General features: G+C 48.5%; 1 protein-coding gene across 1 annotated transcript in view; it reads left to right on the top strand.

Moving 5' to 3' along the window:
- The window catches only part of DESI2 (desumoylating isopeptidase 2), a 46,888-nt gene extending 29,177 nt beyond the window's left edge, over positions 1–17,711 (top strand). The window contains exons 2-5 of the mRNA XM_030302296.1: positions 1,799–1,871; positions 4,456–4,549; positions 6,194–6,335; positions 14,406–17,711. Of these exons, the coding sequence (XP_030158156.1) occupies positions 1,799–1,871; positions 4,456–4,549; positions 6,194–6,335; positions 14,406–14,639 (543 nt within the window). The 3' untranslated portion in view covers positions 14,640–17,711. The remainder of the gene's footprint in view (positions 1–1,798; positions 1,872–4,455; positions 4,550–6,193; positions 6,336–14,405) is intronic.
- Positions 17,712–18,382: the final 671 nt, after the last annotated feature.

The raw sequence follows: 18,382 nt of genomic DNA, 5'->3' as shown, positions 1-18,382 counted from the left end.
AGCTTACTGTTTTCATCAATATTTTTTTGTTTTCTAGTGAGAATGTTCATTCATGTTTGTTAGCCACTGATTTCTACTGTGATTTCTCACTTGTCCATGGGGGTTATTTTTTTAATGGAGCTTTCGTACACTGTATCCTTTGTGGTCTGAATTTCTGCTACCTAAACTCTGGAATTACGTAGATTTGATAAAGTCTTGAGAAATCCCTTCCTATATGTACCCTCACTGCTGTATCCAAAATCAAACTGATTCAGATGACGACGTTCCTGACTTGCTGTCAAAACTCAGGAACCAAAGAGAATCTTTTAGAGAGGAAGACGCAGCTCATTCTAATCTTTGCTATGGAGTGTTACGAATTTGCCCCCCTGTGTGTGGTTTATCTTTTGATGTCATTCATGCGGTTTTACCCAATAAAAAGTTGGAAGTGTTTGTCGAACGTCTGTGGTTTTCCGGTGTAAGTTCTAAGGTTTTGCTTTTATCTAGGTCATCTTTTCTCAGTTAAGATTTTTTTCAATCTATTTTATTTTCTTCTCTATGGTTATTTTTAGGCACACTGGAATTCTTAGGTACATGAAGTGTATCTTTATGCATAATGTATTTTGTCAACACATTTTTAATATTTCATCCTTTATCGTTAATCATAAACACCAACTTTATCATACACCAGATTCTCATGTACGCAAGGATCTTGTTCTAAAGCAGTTTAATGAATGTATCAATATCTAGATAAGAAAGTTCCTTATTCTTTTTCAAATATCCCTTGCTTATTACTGCTTCGTTTTTCTTCCAGGTACATTTTAGGACAAAATAAATCGATTTTGCCCATTTATGCTTCCTGTGGCAATGTATGTGAATGTGCGCTCCCCTGGGTCTGGGAGAAACTGGTTAGGGGTCTGGAACCAAGGGTAAAACTTGAATAAACCCAGAAAAATTAAAGACAAATTATCCTCTACACCTGGAAGAAATCTAATGGATTTGTAACACTGTTAAGTGCCGCCTAAGTGTTTGTTTAATGAGCTCTTGACTCATCGATTCTTCTAGGTAGACCCTTTCTAGTCCTTGTGCTTCTCCGCGGTCACCCCCAGCATTCACATCACGATGCTGGTGCACTCCCTTCACTCTTCCAGACATCTCTCCCCATCCCCCTATGCCCCATCCCACCCCCCACCCCCCACCCCCACTTTCTATCCGAAGAAGTTTCATTGGTTCCTAAAAACCCAGTTCAGATACTACCTTTTCTGGGAATGTTTTCTTCCTGCCGACGGTAAGAAGGTTGTGGGAGCCTTTGTGCCTCTTCTTATTTGTTCCTATATTATCATTATCCAGCTTCGGGCTGAGCCAGGACAGAAATGCCATATGGGTGTTTTTCAAGTGTTTTTGAAAACTAGTAAGACATCTCCCGGTCTTCAGGGAGCTCACCAGAGAATGGAAGGAAAAGCTGAAGCTAGAAGAAAAATAGATGTGAAAGCATAAATTATATGTGATTTTTTTTTTTTTTTTTTTTTTTTTTAAGTCACAGGAGAGCTTTTATATCCGTTTTTCCCCCCAACCTGACCAGGTTTAGGTCTTATGGTTTACGCTCTAAGCCTTTGCAAATGGAGGCATTCATAGTACCAGCAGAGGCGCAGAGATTGGACCAATCCTTTATCACGGCGTTTGGAGGCCAGAAGGAAAAATACTGAGAAATGGACTTAGAAAGACCTAGATGTTCCGTGAAGCACTTAGGGGTCATAATTGCTATCGTGTGGCACTGTGTTTTAAACGAACAGATATTCTGAATCTCTCCTTTTTTTCCTAGTACTGGATGAATGAATACACCTCGTCCATCGGAATTGGAGTTTTTCATTCAGGAATTGAAGTATACGGCAGAGGTATGTGTACCCACCGTGTGAACAGGCTTTCCGAAGACTGTTTTCTCTTAAAGCGCTCGCAAAATCATCACTGTAGGTCCTCCTCTTTTTTTGCAACTGCTTCCATACATTACTGCAGAAAGTAGAAGAAAATCCCCACATTTTGTACTGCAGTCTGGGAAAATGCCCAAAGTTGAATGCATTTGAGGAGAAAGTACTCAAGTTCATGAACATAACGTTCGTTGAGTTATCTTTTCTCCCAAATCCAGCGGCTTAAAAAGCAGTTGCTTCTTGGATTATTTCACCACCACAGTTTTGCTCTGACAAATACTGGAGTTCCTAAGAAGCCTTGTGCTTTGAAAAACCGTCATTCTGGTTGGAAGAGTATTGGTGCTAGAGTGTCATACTTGAAATACCAATTTCCTGAGGGAATTTCAGTATTAAATTTTGTTTTTGGAGACTTGCAAGTGTGTAGTTATAAGGTTGGAAAATATCACTGAGCAAATCCTGCCCCTGGTTCCATCTAGCTTTTTGCTCAAGAATGATGGCCTTTGTCATTAGCCCAAGCCCTTTTATTCTTCATTGCCCTTAATTATGATAAATATGTCAGGAGCCACTCAAACCAAGCAGCTTTGTTTTTAACAGCTTTTTCCTTTGTTCTAATTCCCGCTGCTGGTGCAGGATAATTTCCTCCAGGTCAAGCTGTAAGCAGTAATGATCTGCATAAGACGGACCACATTTCCACTTTTGTCGGGGTTGTAAAAATACATTATTTTGAATCCTAAACTCACCCCGTAGCAGAAATGTCTGTCACGTGCTTCAGTCAGGTGGCCTTTGTGCGGGCCCTGAGAATATGCGTTGCAGTCCACCCGGAGTTCCCCGTGAAGACCGCATCCCTGCTGTAGCTGGTGCAAGGAAGAGGCTCCATTACCTACCTGGGTCGGTGTGGTGCTTCTCCTGTCCCTTTCTTACATTCCACACCAGCCGCTTCTGGGTGCAGCGTAGCGTATCACACGTTCGCTATAAAGATGTGCCATTTAAGCTCCGTGTGAGTTGGAAGCCTGCACTGTCTGTCTGTCTCCCAGATAATTAATCCCCAAAAGCAAGGAGGCTCTTGCCCAAAGAGTCAGCAGTCACTACGTGTTGCTGCGGGTGGCCTCGTCATCTGTGGGTTTGCGCCCTTGTTTGACTTGGCTTTTGCCAGAGTTGCGTGTTTCCCCTTTAACTGAATCTCTGGTGTTATAGTTTTCTAAGTGCTACCAAGTTGTGAACCGCTTGATCCCGTTGCTGTGAAGTAGAGAAGGACGTGTGGGCCTGTGGCGCTTTCTCCATTTTCCAAGCGAAGAAACCAAAGCTCAGATCAGCTGGAAGTCAGATCAGATCAGCTGCTAATAGTTCTTAGAACTAGGACTTGAACCCAGGTGTTCTTACGTGCCAGTCATTATTCTGTTACCTGTCTAATCATTGCGCCCCTCCACCAAATGATTCAGGAGTCTTCAGAAACATGGTTGGAAACGTGTTCGTGTAAGTTTAGCAAAGCTAAGGTCAGATGTCTTCCTGAAAGTAAATGACGCTTCTTGAGCAGATGAATAAATGGCTCTGTGACTTTCCTTAATGGACTTGAGGAAGTTAAAAATCTAAACATAATCTTTCCATATCCAACCTGATTATCGACAAGGTTTATTATAAAGTCCTATCATTAAGATAAGTTTTAATGTGTATTTCAGAACTGAATGCCAAACACTTCCTTATCCAGACCTTTGCTTTTTTTCTGGAAGGTCTGAATCAAAAGTAAACTTGGTATGTGCCTTGTTCTCACCCATGCTTTGTTCTAAGACCTTTCACGATTAGATTTAATAAATTTTAAGAGGTGAGATTAATTTAAACATTTGTTTGTAATTTTTTAAGTAACTCCACCAAGATTTGCCACTTAAATATCTAAATACCTCATACCAGAAATTTGAATTCCTTCCTTCTCCGCTTCTGTTCTGGATGAGAGTTTATATCCCATGATCCTTCAGTACAAGTAGTTCCCGCAGAGCTGAAAGATCTTCCGCGAGAGTGTGTGTGGAGAGGTGTATACGTTAACTCGGCAGCTTGCTTGTTTTCTTGAATGAGGGGGATTGAATTCAGTTTTCCAGGTTTGGTAATGTTTCATTATTCAAAGATAAACCAAGAGCCTTCAACCCATGAGCCATGAAAGCTCATTACTGTTAGTCAGTTTCTCCAGTAAAGTGTTGAGTTTGAAATTTGATGCCTTCAATTTGGAAAGTGGCAAAGTGCAGAACTGACCGCCCATGTCTTTTGACACGACACATGGGCAGAGAGACCATGGTCACCTGCGATAGTCACCCTCCTCCTGCCAACGAGAGGGGACGAGTCAGGGTCACCTTTGAGTGTCTTTCGTTATCAGAATCAGGCCTTTTGTATCGACTGTTGTTACACGTAACAGCTAAACGAGACTGAGATATTTGTGAAAGCATTGATAAACTGGAAAATATTTAGATGGTGTCGTTATTATCCTCATCATTTATTAAAGCTAATTCAGCATTCTGGTTAAGTTTTGTGTGATAAATACTAAAAATCATGAGTTTTCTCTTTTCAGAATTTGCTTATGGTGGCCATCCTTACCCCTTTTCTGGAATATTTGAAATTTCCCCAGGAAATGCTTCTGAACTAGGAGAAACATTTAAATTTAAGTAAGTAGGGAGGATAATTTTTATTACACTGTCTTAGGTGCCAAAGCTTGTTTTCAGGCCTATGGAAGTCACTCTGTAGACTAAAATCTAGGAAGTTAAAATGTTTCTTTAACGCTGTTTTAGTTACTGACATTTATTTTAAAGTCGAACCTATCGGAGTTTGTGTAAAGATGAGAATCGGCCAGATGAAGTGCCTGAAATAACCTAGTCTTTTGCTTTTTTTCAGGACCCACGTGAGTTATTTTGTGTACTTTAGAAATGTTCTTACTTTAGTATGTAACTTGGATTCTGCCTTAGAAAACGTGTGTATGTGAGTGATAGCTTCCCCCTCAGACTCCCGTGCAGAGAGATGGAAGAAAGGGTCGCTGTGACCTACCTGACACTACTAGAAACCTCTTTACTCTCCTGGCGAGTGCAAGCACAGCATACAAAGATGTAGAATCGCTGTGTTGTACGTCTGAAACTAACGTAACGTTGCGTGTCAACTGTACTCCAAACAAATGAAAATTTTTTTCATAAAATGCATGAAGAGAAAAAGAAATGGTAGGATTTTTTTTTTTTGTAATCTTTTCATTTTTCCCAATGAAAGGGATATGTTGATACATTTGAAATACCCGAACAGTTGATTAGCTGAGAAGCTATTGTTAAGGTGCATGCAGTACGCCTATTGAGAAACCAAAATACTCTGGACCTTACCGAGAATTTGAATGCTTAATGATCCAAATTTCCATTTCTTAGTTAAGGTTTGTATGTGAAGAGATACTTAGAACCTTAGTTTCAAGGAGCTCTAAAGAACCTTCTGGGCCTATAATCATTAACTTGCCAAGTGGAAAATAGCGAAATGAGGTTGTTAACATTGAAATTCAGGGTAGGGCTACTACCCATGTCGATCACTACCAAGTTCATGGTTCTCCCAGCCTGTCACTGATTTGCTCTAGTGCCGTCCTGAGTCTGTTCCTCAGGTGTCCCTTTTGGCAGGACTGCTAGATGAAAGGGTTTTCTAGGTATTTGTAGTTTTCTTGGATGCCTAATTTGTATCTGACTTAACTCTGCTTTCTGTTGGATATCATGTCTGTCGCATTTCCAGGATGGGGGTTGGGTGGAGGGTGTTTGGTTTTTAATTTGGGGGTTGGTTGGTTGGTTTTTATAATGCTGTAAAAAAAAAAAAAAAAATGTAGTTGTTTGGTAGTTTGTGTCCCCGTGGCACAGAAGCCAATAACGTAAAAGACTATTTCTGAATGAGATTATGGCCAGCTCTTCACTGGCCAGTATTATTGAGCAGGAATATTTGCAGCATGATTTGGGTCTGCAGTAACCTGGCTGCTTCCACGGTGCTTGTAAAAATAACGGGACCGTGCGTTTTCAGTATATGATGCGCTGCTTCCTAAAGAAAATGACCAAGTTTGCATTGGTATGATTTAGAAGTAACAGACTTAAGAGTTTATGGTAGAAATGCAAAAGCTCAAGTAACACAAAATGTAAAAGTATCTGATTTACCTTCTAGTGGTAGTGCATTAACTCCGCTCTGTTAACCAGTCAGAATATCCCTGGAAATGAGCAAGTCTTGAAACACGCTCTTTCTCCATACCTGAAACTTACATAGCTGTGGTTTCTCTTTCTTTCTTTTCCTTTTTGTTCTTTAAGAGAAGCTGTAGTTTTAGGGAGCACGGACTTCCTGGAGGACGACATAGAGAAGATTGTGGAGGAGCTGGGCAAGGAGTACAAGGGCAACGCCTACCACCTGATGCACAAGAACTGCAACCACTTCTCCTCAGCGCTGTCGGAGGCAAGTGTCACCCTGCGGTCCTTCAGGCACACGCCCTCCGCTGTCACCCTGCCTCCTTCAGGCACAGAACCTCCGCTGGTGTGCCCACTGCACTGCTCTTTCCTTTGCTCGTTTCCTCCTTGTCGTCCCGAGTCTTCGTGTTGTGTAAAGTGTGGCATTCTGGTTCTTTGCCTCATCTGAGTGGCCTTTCTGAGGTCGGTGGCTTCCGAGTGGGCACCGCGTTAAACTGTGACCCCATTCACGACTTCGCCATGGGGAGGGTGAGCGCTGATAATTGTCCCTTCTTATCCTAATCCGTTCCCTTCCAACCTGAACTTCCTCTTTAAAGAAATTAATGCTGGGGCACTGGGGTGGCTCAGTTGGTTAAGCATCCAACTCTTTTTTTTTTTTTTTTTTTAAGTTTATTTATTTTTGAGAGAGAGACACAGCATGAGTGGGGAAGGAGCAGAGACAGAGAGGGAGACACAGAGTCTGAAGCAGGCTCCAGGCTCCAAGCTGTCAGTACAGAGCCCAGCGTTGGGCTCGAACTCGGGAACGTTGAGATCATGACCTGAGCCGAAGTCGGACACTCAAACGACTGGGCCACCCAGGCGCCCCAAGCGTCCAACTCTTGATCTCAGCTCAGGTCACGGTCTCACGTTTGGTGAGTTCGAGCCCTGAGTTGAGCTCCGCATTGGGCTCTGCATTGACAGTGTGGATGGAGCCTGCTTGGGATTCTCTCTCTGCCCTTTCTCCCCCCCACCCCACCCCCCTTCACATGTGCCCTTGCTCTCTCTCACTCCCTCTCAAAATAAACTTCCAAAAAAAAAAAGTCTCCACCGCTAAAAAAATTAAAAAAAAAGAAAGAAATTAAAGCCTGAACCACTTCTGCTACTTAGCCACAAGATTCTTCTTTTTCTGTATTAGTTGCCAGTATGATTTTTCTCCCTGGCGCTTAAAATTATTAACAAGCCGTCCATCTCTGCGGTCTTGAAATTTCGTTCTGCCAACAGAACACCCCACAGGCACTTACTTGCCTTCCCTGTTCTGGACTCCCAAGCCAGGAGACCTGAGAATTGCAGGACCTGAAAACAGAAACCAAAGGGAAGACATGAGACTGTGAGATAAGGGCTGGAGAATCCGCTAGCCCTGAGACAGCTTCTCCGCTTGTTGACCTGTGGCGGCTGGTGGCAGGGCAGTGTCCCATCCTGCAGAAACCGGAGGGTGTGAGGAACAGAACGAGCTGCCATCCCGGTGGTCCTCATCCCTTCCCGCGTGGCTCTGGACAGGCCCGGGCTTGCGTGCGGCCTGGAATGGGTCCCTGGGACCTGCAGCAGATAGGACGCAAGATTCACGTCGCTTCCACCCCTGCGCGGCCGGCTGAGTCAGAATCTTCTTGCTAGTGATTGTGCCGACATGGGAGTTACAGAAGCACCCCCAGGCTCGTGCATACGCCAGTTCCACGGAGGCGACCCGGTTGTTCCCCAGGACCGAGAGAAGGTTCAGGCCTCCTTGACCCCATCTGCCGGAGACGCGTTCAGGGATCCATCGAATGGGAGAATCAGCAGAGATCCTGGATGGCACCAAGTCCCGTGTCCTCGGTGTGCAGACGGGGCAGCTGCCGTCCGTTGCGAGTGGGGAAGTGGCCTGTGGAACTGGGAATGACAGATGCAGCCCCAGGACACCTGGCCGTTTTAGCCAGGCCGCTGACGTGAGGCAGGGACGTGTAGCCCGGGTAATGCCTGAGCTTCGTTCCCTCTCCCGGCAGGAAGAGAAAAGGGAAGCCCCCCGATTCCCCAAGTGGAGTTGTGGGTGAGCCCGAAATGCTGACCATTGGTTGCTGCCTCCTCCGAATGGATGGGGGCATGATGAAATCGTTCCTGGGGCCAGAGCAAGGTCAGAAGGGGGACAGGGGGGCCCTGCTACTGAGCCCCCACCCCCTCCCAGCTCGGCCCTCCCCCGACAGCTGGAACAACAAACTGTCTTGGCTAAATTTACTGCTGGGGGTTTGAAGAAATTCCCAGTCAGGAAAGAAAAGGGGAATTTTTTAATGGCTTTGTATTTTGTGATTATACGATAGGAGTTGATGTAAAACGATTCGTGCTTGTAATTGTATAGGGGATGCAGGGACCGTCTCGGGAATACTGGGAGAAAACGCGTTAGTGGACACAGCTCTCTCACTTCTTGCAGCCGCAGAGTGGGTGGATTTAAGTCTCAATTATTAAACGAACGCCTGTCTCCACAACTGGGATTTTTTATAGGGTTTTTGCCTCTCGCAGCCTCTAAAGAAAGGCAGACGACATACAGAGAGAGACAATTTCCAGATGAACTTCGGGGTTTTAAAACGCGGTTTCTAGATACTGATTAGCCCTTGTACTGTCAGTTATCTGAGGCGGGGAGGTGAGGATTTTCCGGCCAGACGTGTTTATTTGTCAGCTGGTCTTGAAAGGGGCCTAGGAAAACCTCAGTTGATTAACCTTAGAAACGTGGCTCCCTAGCTGTGCACCGTGTTCACTCACTCATTACTGTCCTGGCCTTTTCTCGAAATCCTCAAATCACGATCCCGATTGCCTGCACCGGACTGTCGGCCGAAACCCGCCCTTGTCTGCTCCACGCCGGGCCAGACTGAAAGCAGGTGCGGGCCCAGGAACCGGCCTCCTCCTTGGGGACCCTTGCGGGTCTGGACCCCTGTCCGCGGAGCCCTCCGCCACAAAAGTGTCGTGGACGTTGACCGCTCCGTCCAGGTGGCATGCAGGTGTGCCCCGGGAGGGGCTCGTTCCCCAGCAGGGCCCCCTGCGCCCAGCCGCTCGGCCCCGTGCCGCTAACCAGGGATTCTTGCCAAAACCCGCAAGTGGGGGAGAGCGGGGCCCCTCGGCTGCTGCAGTGGTGGCAGCAGGGGCCATCCAGACCACCTTCCCCCCACTCCCCCCGCGCTCCTTAGTGAGGCAGAGCCGTCACCCAAATGCAGCAGCCACGGAATTGGGGTGTTCCTCCCTAGGCCCTTCACAGGCTAAACGGTCAGGGGGAAGGAGGGGTGACCTGTAAACCCGTTGTGAAATCTTCTGCAAACTCAGGATTTCGTCCTGACCAGTGCCTGATAACGATGTGTCCATCTAGTTTGTCACATAAAAATATTTTCCAGTGACAGCTTCTGTTCTCATATATGTCCTTTCCAGACCAAAAAAAAAAAAAAAAGTCCAGATGAGAGTAAAGGATAATTTTTAAAGCGTAAAGTTAGGATTGCCAAACGGCGCACACTGATTTCGTGACCGCGAAAACCAAAATCCTGGCACCTGGGGAGGCGTGCGGGCAGGGAGGCGGCCTTCATGACCTGTTTCTCGATGCTGCTCCTCCCCTCGTCTTAAAGACCAGCCATTGCATCTTGTCTTTCTGAGCTGCTGCGAGCACCTTGGATCCGCCGGGCTGCTCACCTGCGAGCCAGCGACAGTGCTGACACAGCAGAGAGGCTGTTCCCGCACCTGCCGCACAGAGTGGAGGCCGATAACCTGGTCTCGAGGACGGACAGAACTGTTTGGGTCTGTCTGTGGGCAGACCCTCCAAGATTCGACTGATCTTTCAGGCCAGATCGGAAGCCCTGTCAGTGCGTTTGGGCAGCGGTAACAGGGCAGCACGGGCCCGGTGGCTAAGAGACAACAGACCGTTCTTTCTCATGTCCAGGATCCAGGCGCTGGCAGATGCAGCCTTCTAGTGAGGTCCTAGGCCGCTTCTTGCCTTGGCCTCAGGTGGCAGGAGGAGTGAGGGGCTCTCAGATCCCTGGTAAGGGCACCAATCCTATTTGTGAGGCCTGGGCCCTCATGACCCGCCCACCTCCCAGGCTCCCCACTTGTACCAGCGGTCAAGTTCGAGGTTAGGATTTCAGCTTACCGGCTTTGGGGGGACAAAAATCCTCATCCTCGAGCGAGTCCCACGGTGTTCACTGCCAGTGAGGAAGCACGCTGGGGGCCTTGCAACCGGTGCTGCCTGACCCATGCGTGCCCTGCTTGGGGGCCCTCACACTGTAAACCTCCCGTTCTGGGGGTGTCACGTGTGCCCTCTGGGATTGGTTCTTGTGTGGGTGCCCTCTCGTGACCCCACCTCGGGCCGGGTGAAGAGGGTTCCCACCAAAACTCAGGTGGAAGCCACTCGGCTTTCTAAAGTCAGCCTTTACGGGTTTGCTTTAGTGGGGTTTGCTCTAACTGGCTAGGTCCAGGAGCCCTAAAAGGTGTGACTGAAATCAAAACTCCAGGTTGGCCTCACCCTGCTGTGTAGGGTCCTTTGGTAATATTTGCTGCAACAGCTTGGCTAAGTTTGGGGAGGGGGGGTTGTAGAAAAAGAGTTAAAACGGGTCAGAGGCTGCTGTCCCTATAAAAGACTGGGGCCTTGGATGGCATCTGAGAACTTGACTTTCGGAAGGGCCGCCAACAGTCGCAAGATGGAAGGGCAGCTCACCAGGCCTGACCTTGTGTGCATAGCGTGATTTCTGCAAGACACCTGCTCCCATTCCAGGGAACCCCAAATCTTGGCACATGCTGAGAAGCAGGTGCCTACACGAACAGGCACAAATAAAACCTTGGATGCTGGGTATCCAGTGAGTTTCCCTGGTGGACATTTCACATGTGTTGTCCCCCCTCCTTGCGGGGGGGGACCTGAGTGTATCCTGTGTGACTCCATGGGGAGAGGCCCTTTGACAGCTTGTGCGTGGTTTCCTCTGCACTTTTCGTCCATTTCCCTGTAGTAAATGAGAGCTGCGACTGCAGCTGTGTACCCAGTCCCGTGGGTTTCTTGGCAAGTCACAGTCTAACCAGGAGCTGGTCTGGGGGACCGCTGGCACAGCTCACTTCTCCAAAAGTAATCAAGAGGTTTTTGTTGTGTTGTTTTGTTTAAGTGTCATGAATTTCCCCTCCTCCCAGATTTAAGAATACTTGACTTCATGAGAAAAATCTCAAACAGCCTAACCTTCCACCAAAAGAATTAGAAAAGAACAAACAGAGCCCAAAGTTAGTAGAAGGAAGGAAGTACTCAAGATCAGAGGAGAAATGAATAGAGACTAAAAAGACAGTGGTAAAGATCAGTGAAACTAAGAGCTGGTTCTTTGAAAAAGATCAGCAAAATTGACAAGCCTTCAGCCAAACTCACCAAGGAAAAAAGAGACAGGGTTCAAATAAATCAAAAGTGAACGAGAAATCGCAGCTGACCCCACAGAAATACGAAGGAGCTTAGAGACTATGGCGAACAATTCTGTCCATAGATCGGACAACCAAGGAGAAGCAGACGTTCCTAGAAACATACAGTCTCCCGAGACTGTATCGTAAGTAGAAAATCTGACCAATTTACTAGGGAGGTTAAATCCAGCAAACAGTAGTCCACGACCAGACGGCTTGACTGGTGACTAACACGCAAAGGTGTAATACCTAACCTCAAACTTTTCCAAAAATGAAGGAGATGAGTACACTTCCAAACAAATTCTGTGAGGCCAACTTCACCCCGATACCAAAACCAGACCAGGACGCTACAAAAAAAAAAAATCACAGGCTGGTATCCCTGATGAACAAAGATGGAAAATCCTCTACAAAACATTAGCAAAACCAAATTCAGCAATACATCGAAAGGATTCTGTACCGTGATCGAGTGGGATTTATCCCAGGGCGCAGGGTGGTTCCACAATCGCGAACCAATCAGTGCGATATACCACATGAAGAAAATGAGAAAAAAGAATCATACGGTCATCTCAGTAGCTGCAGAAAGGCATTTGACAGTATTCGGCGTCCACTGATAAAACTCTCAACGAAGTGGGTATAGAGGGGACGTACGTCAGCATAATGAAGGTCGTAGAGGACAAGCCCACAGCTCGCATCATACTCAGTGGGGAAAAGATGAGGAACAAGACTGGGGTGGCCACTCGTGCCGTTACCAGCAGTGCTGTGATGAATATCCCCTTACGTACATCTCTTCGTATTTTGCCAGCGTGTCTCTGGGGGAGATCTCTAGCAGGGGACTCACTGCTTGAAGCTTAAGTGCAAAAGTAATTTTGCTACATAAACCACTACCCACAGTAAGAAATATGTTTTACACCATGACCCTGTCTAAACACACATGTACACGTAACACGTTAAAACAAGTGTCACAATTACCCCACCTCTCTACAGTCTGATGCTGAATGACTCACTGGTGGGTCTGGACTCAAAGTTTACAGACGCTGGCTTGGTACAGGACCAGCACACTTCTGAGAGGGCCGGGCGGGAGATCTTTTAGCCTGTAGGACTGGTCACGGATGGCACTCTGCCGGGGAGAACTCAGCTCCCGGGCACGGCTAATGCAACTTCACCTATGAAATCAGGAGGCTGTAGTTTGCTGTCCTCTGTTTAGCCTGATCAGGGCATGGACACACACACACACACACACACACACACACACACACACACATACACACACCACACACCCCCCACCCCCCACCCCGGTTGGGATGAAGTCAGCCTCCCGGGAAGCACATGGACGTGGGAAGAAGGGAGGGTGCCTGCTGAGTAAAAGCAGGATGAAGGAAGTGGCTGTTGACGAGTCAGCGGTGGCTGTACGTATCCCTCGTCGCCTCTTTCTGTGGTCAGCCTTCGGGTATGCAGATACCTGAACCGTGCTGTGGGTATAAAATACATGAAACGTTCCCCCGTGTTTCTTAGCGCAGAGGGACGGGCATGGTGTTGTGTAAGGTCCATTGCTCGGCTTTCCTCCAGGTGTAGTTCATGGACATGTTCAAGTATTCTTAAGTACTCTCTACCTCTCTGTGCTGCCGGGCCAGCTGATCGGATTTGGTCAAAACATGCCATCTTCCCTCGAGTGAGGCCATCTCACTTGTTAAGACAGAGACTGCGTATTAAAGGAAATGTAACTTGTCTTGTAAGGCTAACCCCTTTAGGAAGGAAAGCTACATGGTTGCTTAATTGCAAGTACCAGTTTACTTACATTTTAGCTAATTTGGGAGCATAAGATATTTTGAAACCTTTTTTCAAGGTCATCAATTCAGATATGATGTCAGGATCATGATTTTTGACATGACTGGAGGCAGGACTACCAAGGGGACAATGAAGCAGGGACACAGTAAGCCAGCCCCGTGTTGTCTGCAGACGGGAAGGAGGGTGATCAAGAGTGAGGTCCGCGGTGTCCAGGTGGCTCAGGTGGTTAAGTGTCGTACTCTTGGTTTGGCTCAAGTCATGGTCTCGTGGTTCGTGAGTTCGAGCCCTGCATCGGGCTCCATGCTAACTGTGGAGCCCCTGCTTGTGATTCTCTCTCTCTGTCTCTGTCTCTCTCTCTGCCCCTCCCCTGCTTGTGCTCTCTGTCTCTCTCTCTCTCTCTCTGTCTCTTTCTCTCTCTCTCAAAAATAAATAAACTTTAAAAAACAAAAAAGTGAAGTTAGTTGTGGAAGACCCGATTCTTACTGTTTGAGATTGGCGAGGATGTGGGTTATGGCCCAGAGTCCTCTAAGGACAGGGTAGGGATGGGGAGTGGGCAGAGAGCCGCCGCAGACCGTCAGCTGGGAGGGAATCCCCCCAGCCCCACGCCTGCACCCCCACACCCCTAGCGGAATCTGCAGACGAAGGCTCAGCCTGGCCTTCCAGCCTGGTTCTGACCGCAGAGTCGCAAGGCCAGGTCTGCATCCGTGGAGACGTTTCTTTCTCGACCAACACGAGAAGTAACAGTTTAGAACGCAGGCCCGGACAAATGGGGTGGCGGAGACTGGACGGAAGTAGGAAAGAACCTGTGAAAGGGGACAACTGACGGCGGGGAGGATACCCAAGACCGGCCGCTCTGACCGTCTGGAGCGTGTTACTCTGGTCCCTGTGTCAGCAAGGCTTCCCTGCTGTGTTGTTTGGAGCACTTGACATGGAGTCTCAAAGCAGTTGCAGGGAGCCAGACGGAATTAGCTTGATGCTGTAGGTGGAGAAAGTGAGCCACTTGACAAGCCTCCGGAGGTGGCGGCTGCCTGTCATCCCGGCCTGTGTGCTTCCCTGCACCCCACCTGCCCGTCCCCTGCCCCCACCCCGGCACCGGACCGGGGACCCTCACCTCGCTCACCTGACCGCCCCTTCTCCTCTGTAGATTCTTTGCGGGAAGGAGATTCCTCGCTGGATCAATCGTCTGGCCTACTTCAGCTCCTGCATCCCCTTCCTCCAGAGCTGCCTCCCCAAGGAGTGGCTCACCCCCGCGGCCCTGCAGTCCAGCGTCAGCCAGGAGCTGCAGGAGGAACTGGAGGAGGCCGAGGATGCGGCCGCGGCCGCCTCCGTGGCCGGCCCCTCGGCGGGCTCCAGACCCGGGCGCCACACCAAACTATAAAAGGTCTCCCAAGTCTCACCCTCAGAACTGTCTCCGACCGGTGACTGTCCCCAGAGAAAAGTAAGAGAGTAAGAAGCGTCCTTTGGGTATTTTGTATGCAAAGATGGCTCTCCCCCAAATCCCAGTTTTTCAGCTCAGGATTATATTTGTAATCAAAAGAATCACTTGGCGCAGGAGGGAGAACTTTGTACGAAGCCGCCCTCGGTTTTTTTTACCCACTTGTAAATTGGGGTTTACTTCTGTTTTCTACAAGCTCTGTTAAGTTATGTTTACAGTATTTTGTATCGCTGTTTACAAACCTTGCATGGACTCCTGCCACCGTGAAAGAAGACAGCCTTCACGTCTCGGGAACTTCGGTGGATCACCTTCCTCCGCTTGCGACAATTTCCAGAGCCACGGCGTCCGCAGTCGGCACACGAAGGGCGCTTGAGCGGCTCTGGCCACCACTACCTGCTCCAGAAGGGTCGTTTAGGTTCGCGTGTGGTTCTGTTTGCGTTCGGGCACCGGGACGCCAAGGCCGAGGAGCTCCCGCAGCCCAAGGGCTCGGGGCCCGGGTCTGCGGGAAAGGCTCTGCCGGGCGGGGGGGCCTGCACCCCTGACACCTGTCCCCCCGGGCGGGCCGGCCCGTCCCATGACGCCTCTGATTCTGCCGTTAGCATGGTTTTCGTTCGAGATAGTCTTGCTAGGAACCGAGGGGTATTTTTGCACACGTGTTGGGGGCTTCATCGATATTTTAATACGGACTGACCTCCCTGCACACGATTTCGCCGACGGGGCGGGAGTAGCAGCAGGAGTTGACATTCAACTGCTTTTGAACTATTCAGGCTGCCTTTTATACTAGACCTTGAAAACTGGAGCCTGAAGTAATGCCCTCCACAAAGTTCACGATTTGATATCCCGACACTTCGTGTACCAGACGGAGCGCGTCGGAGTTCTGTTGCTTCGTTCCGGGGGTAGTTTGACCTCAGAGTAGAAAAACCTAGTCTCATTGACCTCTCGTTAAAGGATGTTTGTGTGTCTTAAAACTCATCTTTTTCTGTTCTCTCAAGTGTGTGTCTCTTACGTGACCTCCTCCCACAAGGAAATTGTCACCACCGATAGATAAGTCCTCGTTAGCAAGGACTCTGTCTGCTCACATCTACTCCCAGTTTGACCCTTGGATGTAAGAGCCAAGTCACTACATGTCAGATTCAATTTTTCTGCCTTAAGAATGAATGTCCTACATAGAATATTGGGTGAGCGCATAAATTGTCCAAGGCAGTGACTTCAGCTTTATATATATTGTTAGTTTTAAAGTCACCTCCTTTTATTTAAACTCCTAGATCGGATTGTTTGCTATTTCTCTTTGTAAAGATACATATCTTTCAGTAAAGGACATTTTTAACTTTTCCATCAGCTGACTCTGATTCATTGTATCAACCTAAGCACACCCTGTTCGAGGGGAAAACGGAACCTTGGGTTATAAGCTGTGACCTGAGGCAGATGAAGCCACTTAACCTAATTTATGCTTTTGACTGTTCTGTTTCTGGAGAGGAAAGCCTTTACGGTTGTATTCTCAGTTCTTCAGGGGGTGCAGAGCACCTGTTTAAGAGATGTGACAGCAAGAAGAGACGAGCATCTGATCTTTGTGAGAAGTAGGCTTGGTCCGGGCCCGGGAACGAGATTCAGAACACGACACTGAGACTCGGGCAGGTGTCCTCGCTCGGAGGACAGTCCTGTCGCCGAAACCCGGGTTAGTGAAAAGCGTTGGATGCGGTTTGCTGGGGAGTGTTTTTAAAACACGTGGTGGAGGACCGTTTTCTCTAACCCATTCTGGCATACGCGAGCGAAGTCTGTGCTGCTCGCGGCGGCGGTCAGTGAGACCCTGGTGCGTAGCCCAGAACCCCCATCTGCGGTCCCCAGAACCCAGCGCCTCAGCACACGTGATTTCATTGTCGTCATACTTCCTCTCCTCAGCATCCGGAGTTAGAAATAGCGTAAAGGGTCCTCAGAGAAATCCACGGCGGCCTGAGGCCCGTTGTCACGCCGGCAGCCAGCAGATACGGTTCTGGGCGTGAGATTGCCCGCAGCCTAAATTGTACTCGAGGTTGAAAGATACAGAAATGTCTTCACTGTAGAAAATCTCATTTAAGTCCGTTCCAGGCTGCAGTTCAAAATTGAGACTGGACTTAATTAACTAGCATTTAACCAGCGTCTCCCTGCCCTTGGAGGAAAAGAATTGTTTCTCGCAATTGTGATCTCTGCTCAGAAAGACCCAGTCGTGAAGATACACGTGACGGGATGGAGTCAGAGACTCTGTCATCGTCACCGAGCGAAACGCGTTTCTCACGTTTGGACAGAAATAGAGTTTGGAGGGTCAGGAGCGGTGTTTCAACGCCCTTGGGTGGGTTGGGGGGGGTTGCCACCCTGAGAGGGGCGTCAGCTCTGGAACGTGGCCTCTGGCCTTGTAGGAGGCGGTGAGCCACAGTGATGCCTGAAGCCCACCGGGGTTGCTCTGACCCACGGCTCTGGCACAGCTCCCTTCACCAGCATTTATTTGCACAGAGCAGGGAACTCTGGTGTAGCCGATCGATGGACCGTGTGCCGAGGAGACACACTACAGGCAGCTCGGGCCTCTGTTTCCACGGCTTCCCTCCATCACAAAACGGGTAGAAAACATTCACTGCTTCAGGGCTCTAACGTGTGGTCTTCTTGTGGCTCGGTTTCTGCAAGATACTCCAACCTTGACACCTGCTGTGTTTCTTCGGGTTCTGTTCGGCAAGCTGGCCATACTGCCATCGCGTCCCGTTTTCCCTTCAGTGTGGTTTTAGGGCTCAGCTCAGTTGTTAGACTCGCATTGTCTCCGCAGTCGATACACATCTTCGCTGTTTGAAAGGTGTTACAGCTGTTAAAGAATCTTCATGAACCTGAAGATAATCTCTTGTGAAGTTGAATGCAAATGTACTGTCATTCATAGTGTTTATAAAAAAACCAGGAATTTCACTTTTGCTACCTTGATATATAGCATTGGGCTATCATGTTAACAACATTGAAATACATCGATTTATTAAAAAAAAATACTTTTATAAGAAACGTTTTATAGTGCTTTCTGACCTCCAGACCACGAACTCTTACGTGTTTGTGTTGGGCGGGGGGGGAGCTAAACTTAAAATCCAGGGATCCTGGGGCACCTGGGTGGCTCAGTCAGTTCAGCATCTGACTTCGGCTCGGGTCATGATCTAATGGTCCGTGAGCTCAAGCCCCATATCGGGTGGGCTCGAGCCCCGCGCTGACAGTGCGAAGCCTGCGGGGGATTCTCTCTCTCTCTCCCTCTCCCTCTCCCCCTCGCTCATTTGCACGCTCTCAAAAAAAAATAAAACCAAGGATCCCATCTGCTATGCAGACATGGTCAGCCATCTTGTGAGCCCCGGTGTATCTACTCACATGATTGCTCTTGGCCCAAATCTAGGGCCCGGTTCCTTCGCTGCCAGAGAGGACAGCTACATCCCTCACAGGCAGTGTGTCAGCCCCTGCTCTTGGGCAATGAAAGCAAGCTGAGAAGGGAGACGTGTCCTCTGCTGTCCACCCAGAGTGTGGAGGGGAGACCCACAGAGGAATAACCCCCGCTGTGTGCGCACACGCGCATGTGCATGCACATGAGGCGTCGAGCAAGCAGAAGCCAGGGTGCTGGGACTCCCTGTTTCCTATGAACCTGTTCCGCTTCTGTTCACCTCCGGCCCAACCCTTCCCCCTTCCCCACTGGC

The sequence above is a fragment of the Lynx canadensis genome, chromosome F1 (genome assembly GCF_007474595.2).
Source record: "Lynx canadensis isolate LIC74 chromosome F1, mLynCan4.pri.v2, whole genome shotgun sequence".
In the NCBI taxonomy this organism is placed as follows: domain Eukaryota; kingdom Metazoa; phylum Chordata; class Mammalia; order Carnivora; family Felidae; genus Lynx; species Lynx canadensis.
The sequence above is the reverse complement of the archived record's forward strand: the minus strand, read 5'-3'. Positions and strand labels throughout refer to the sequence as shown.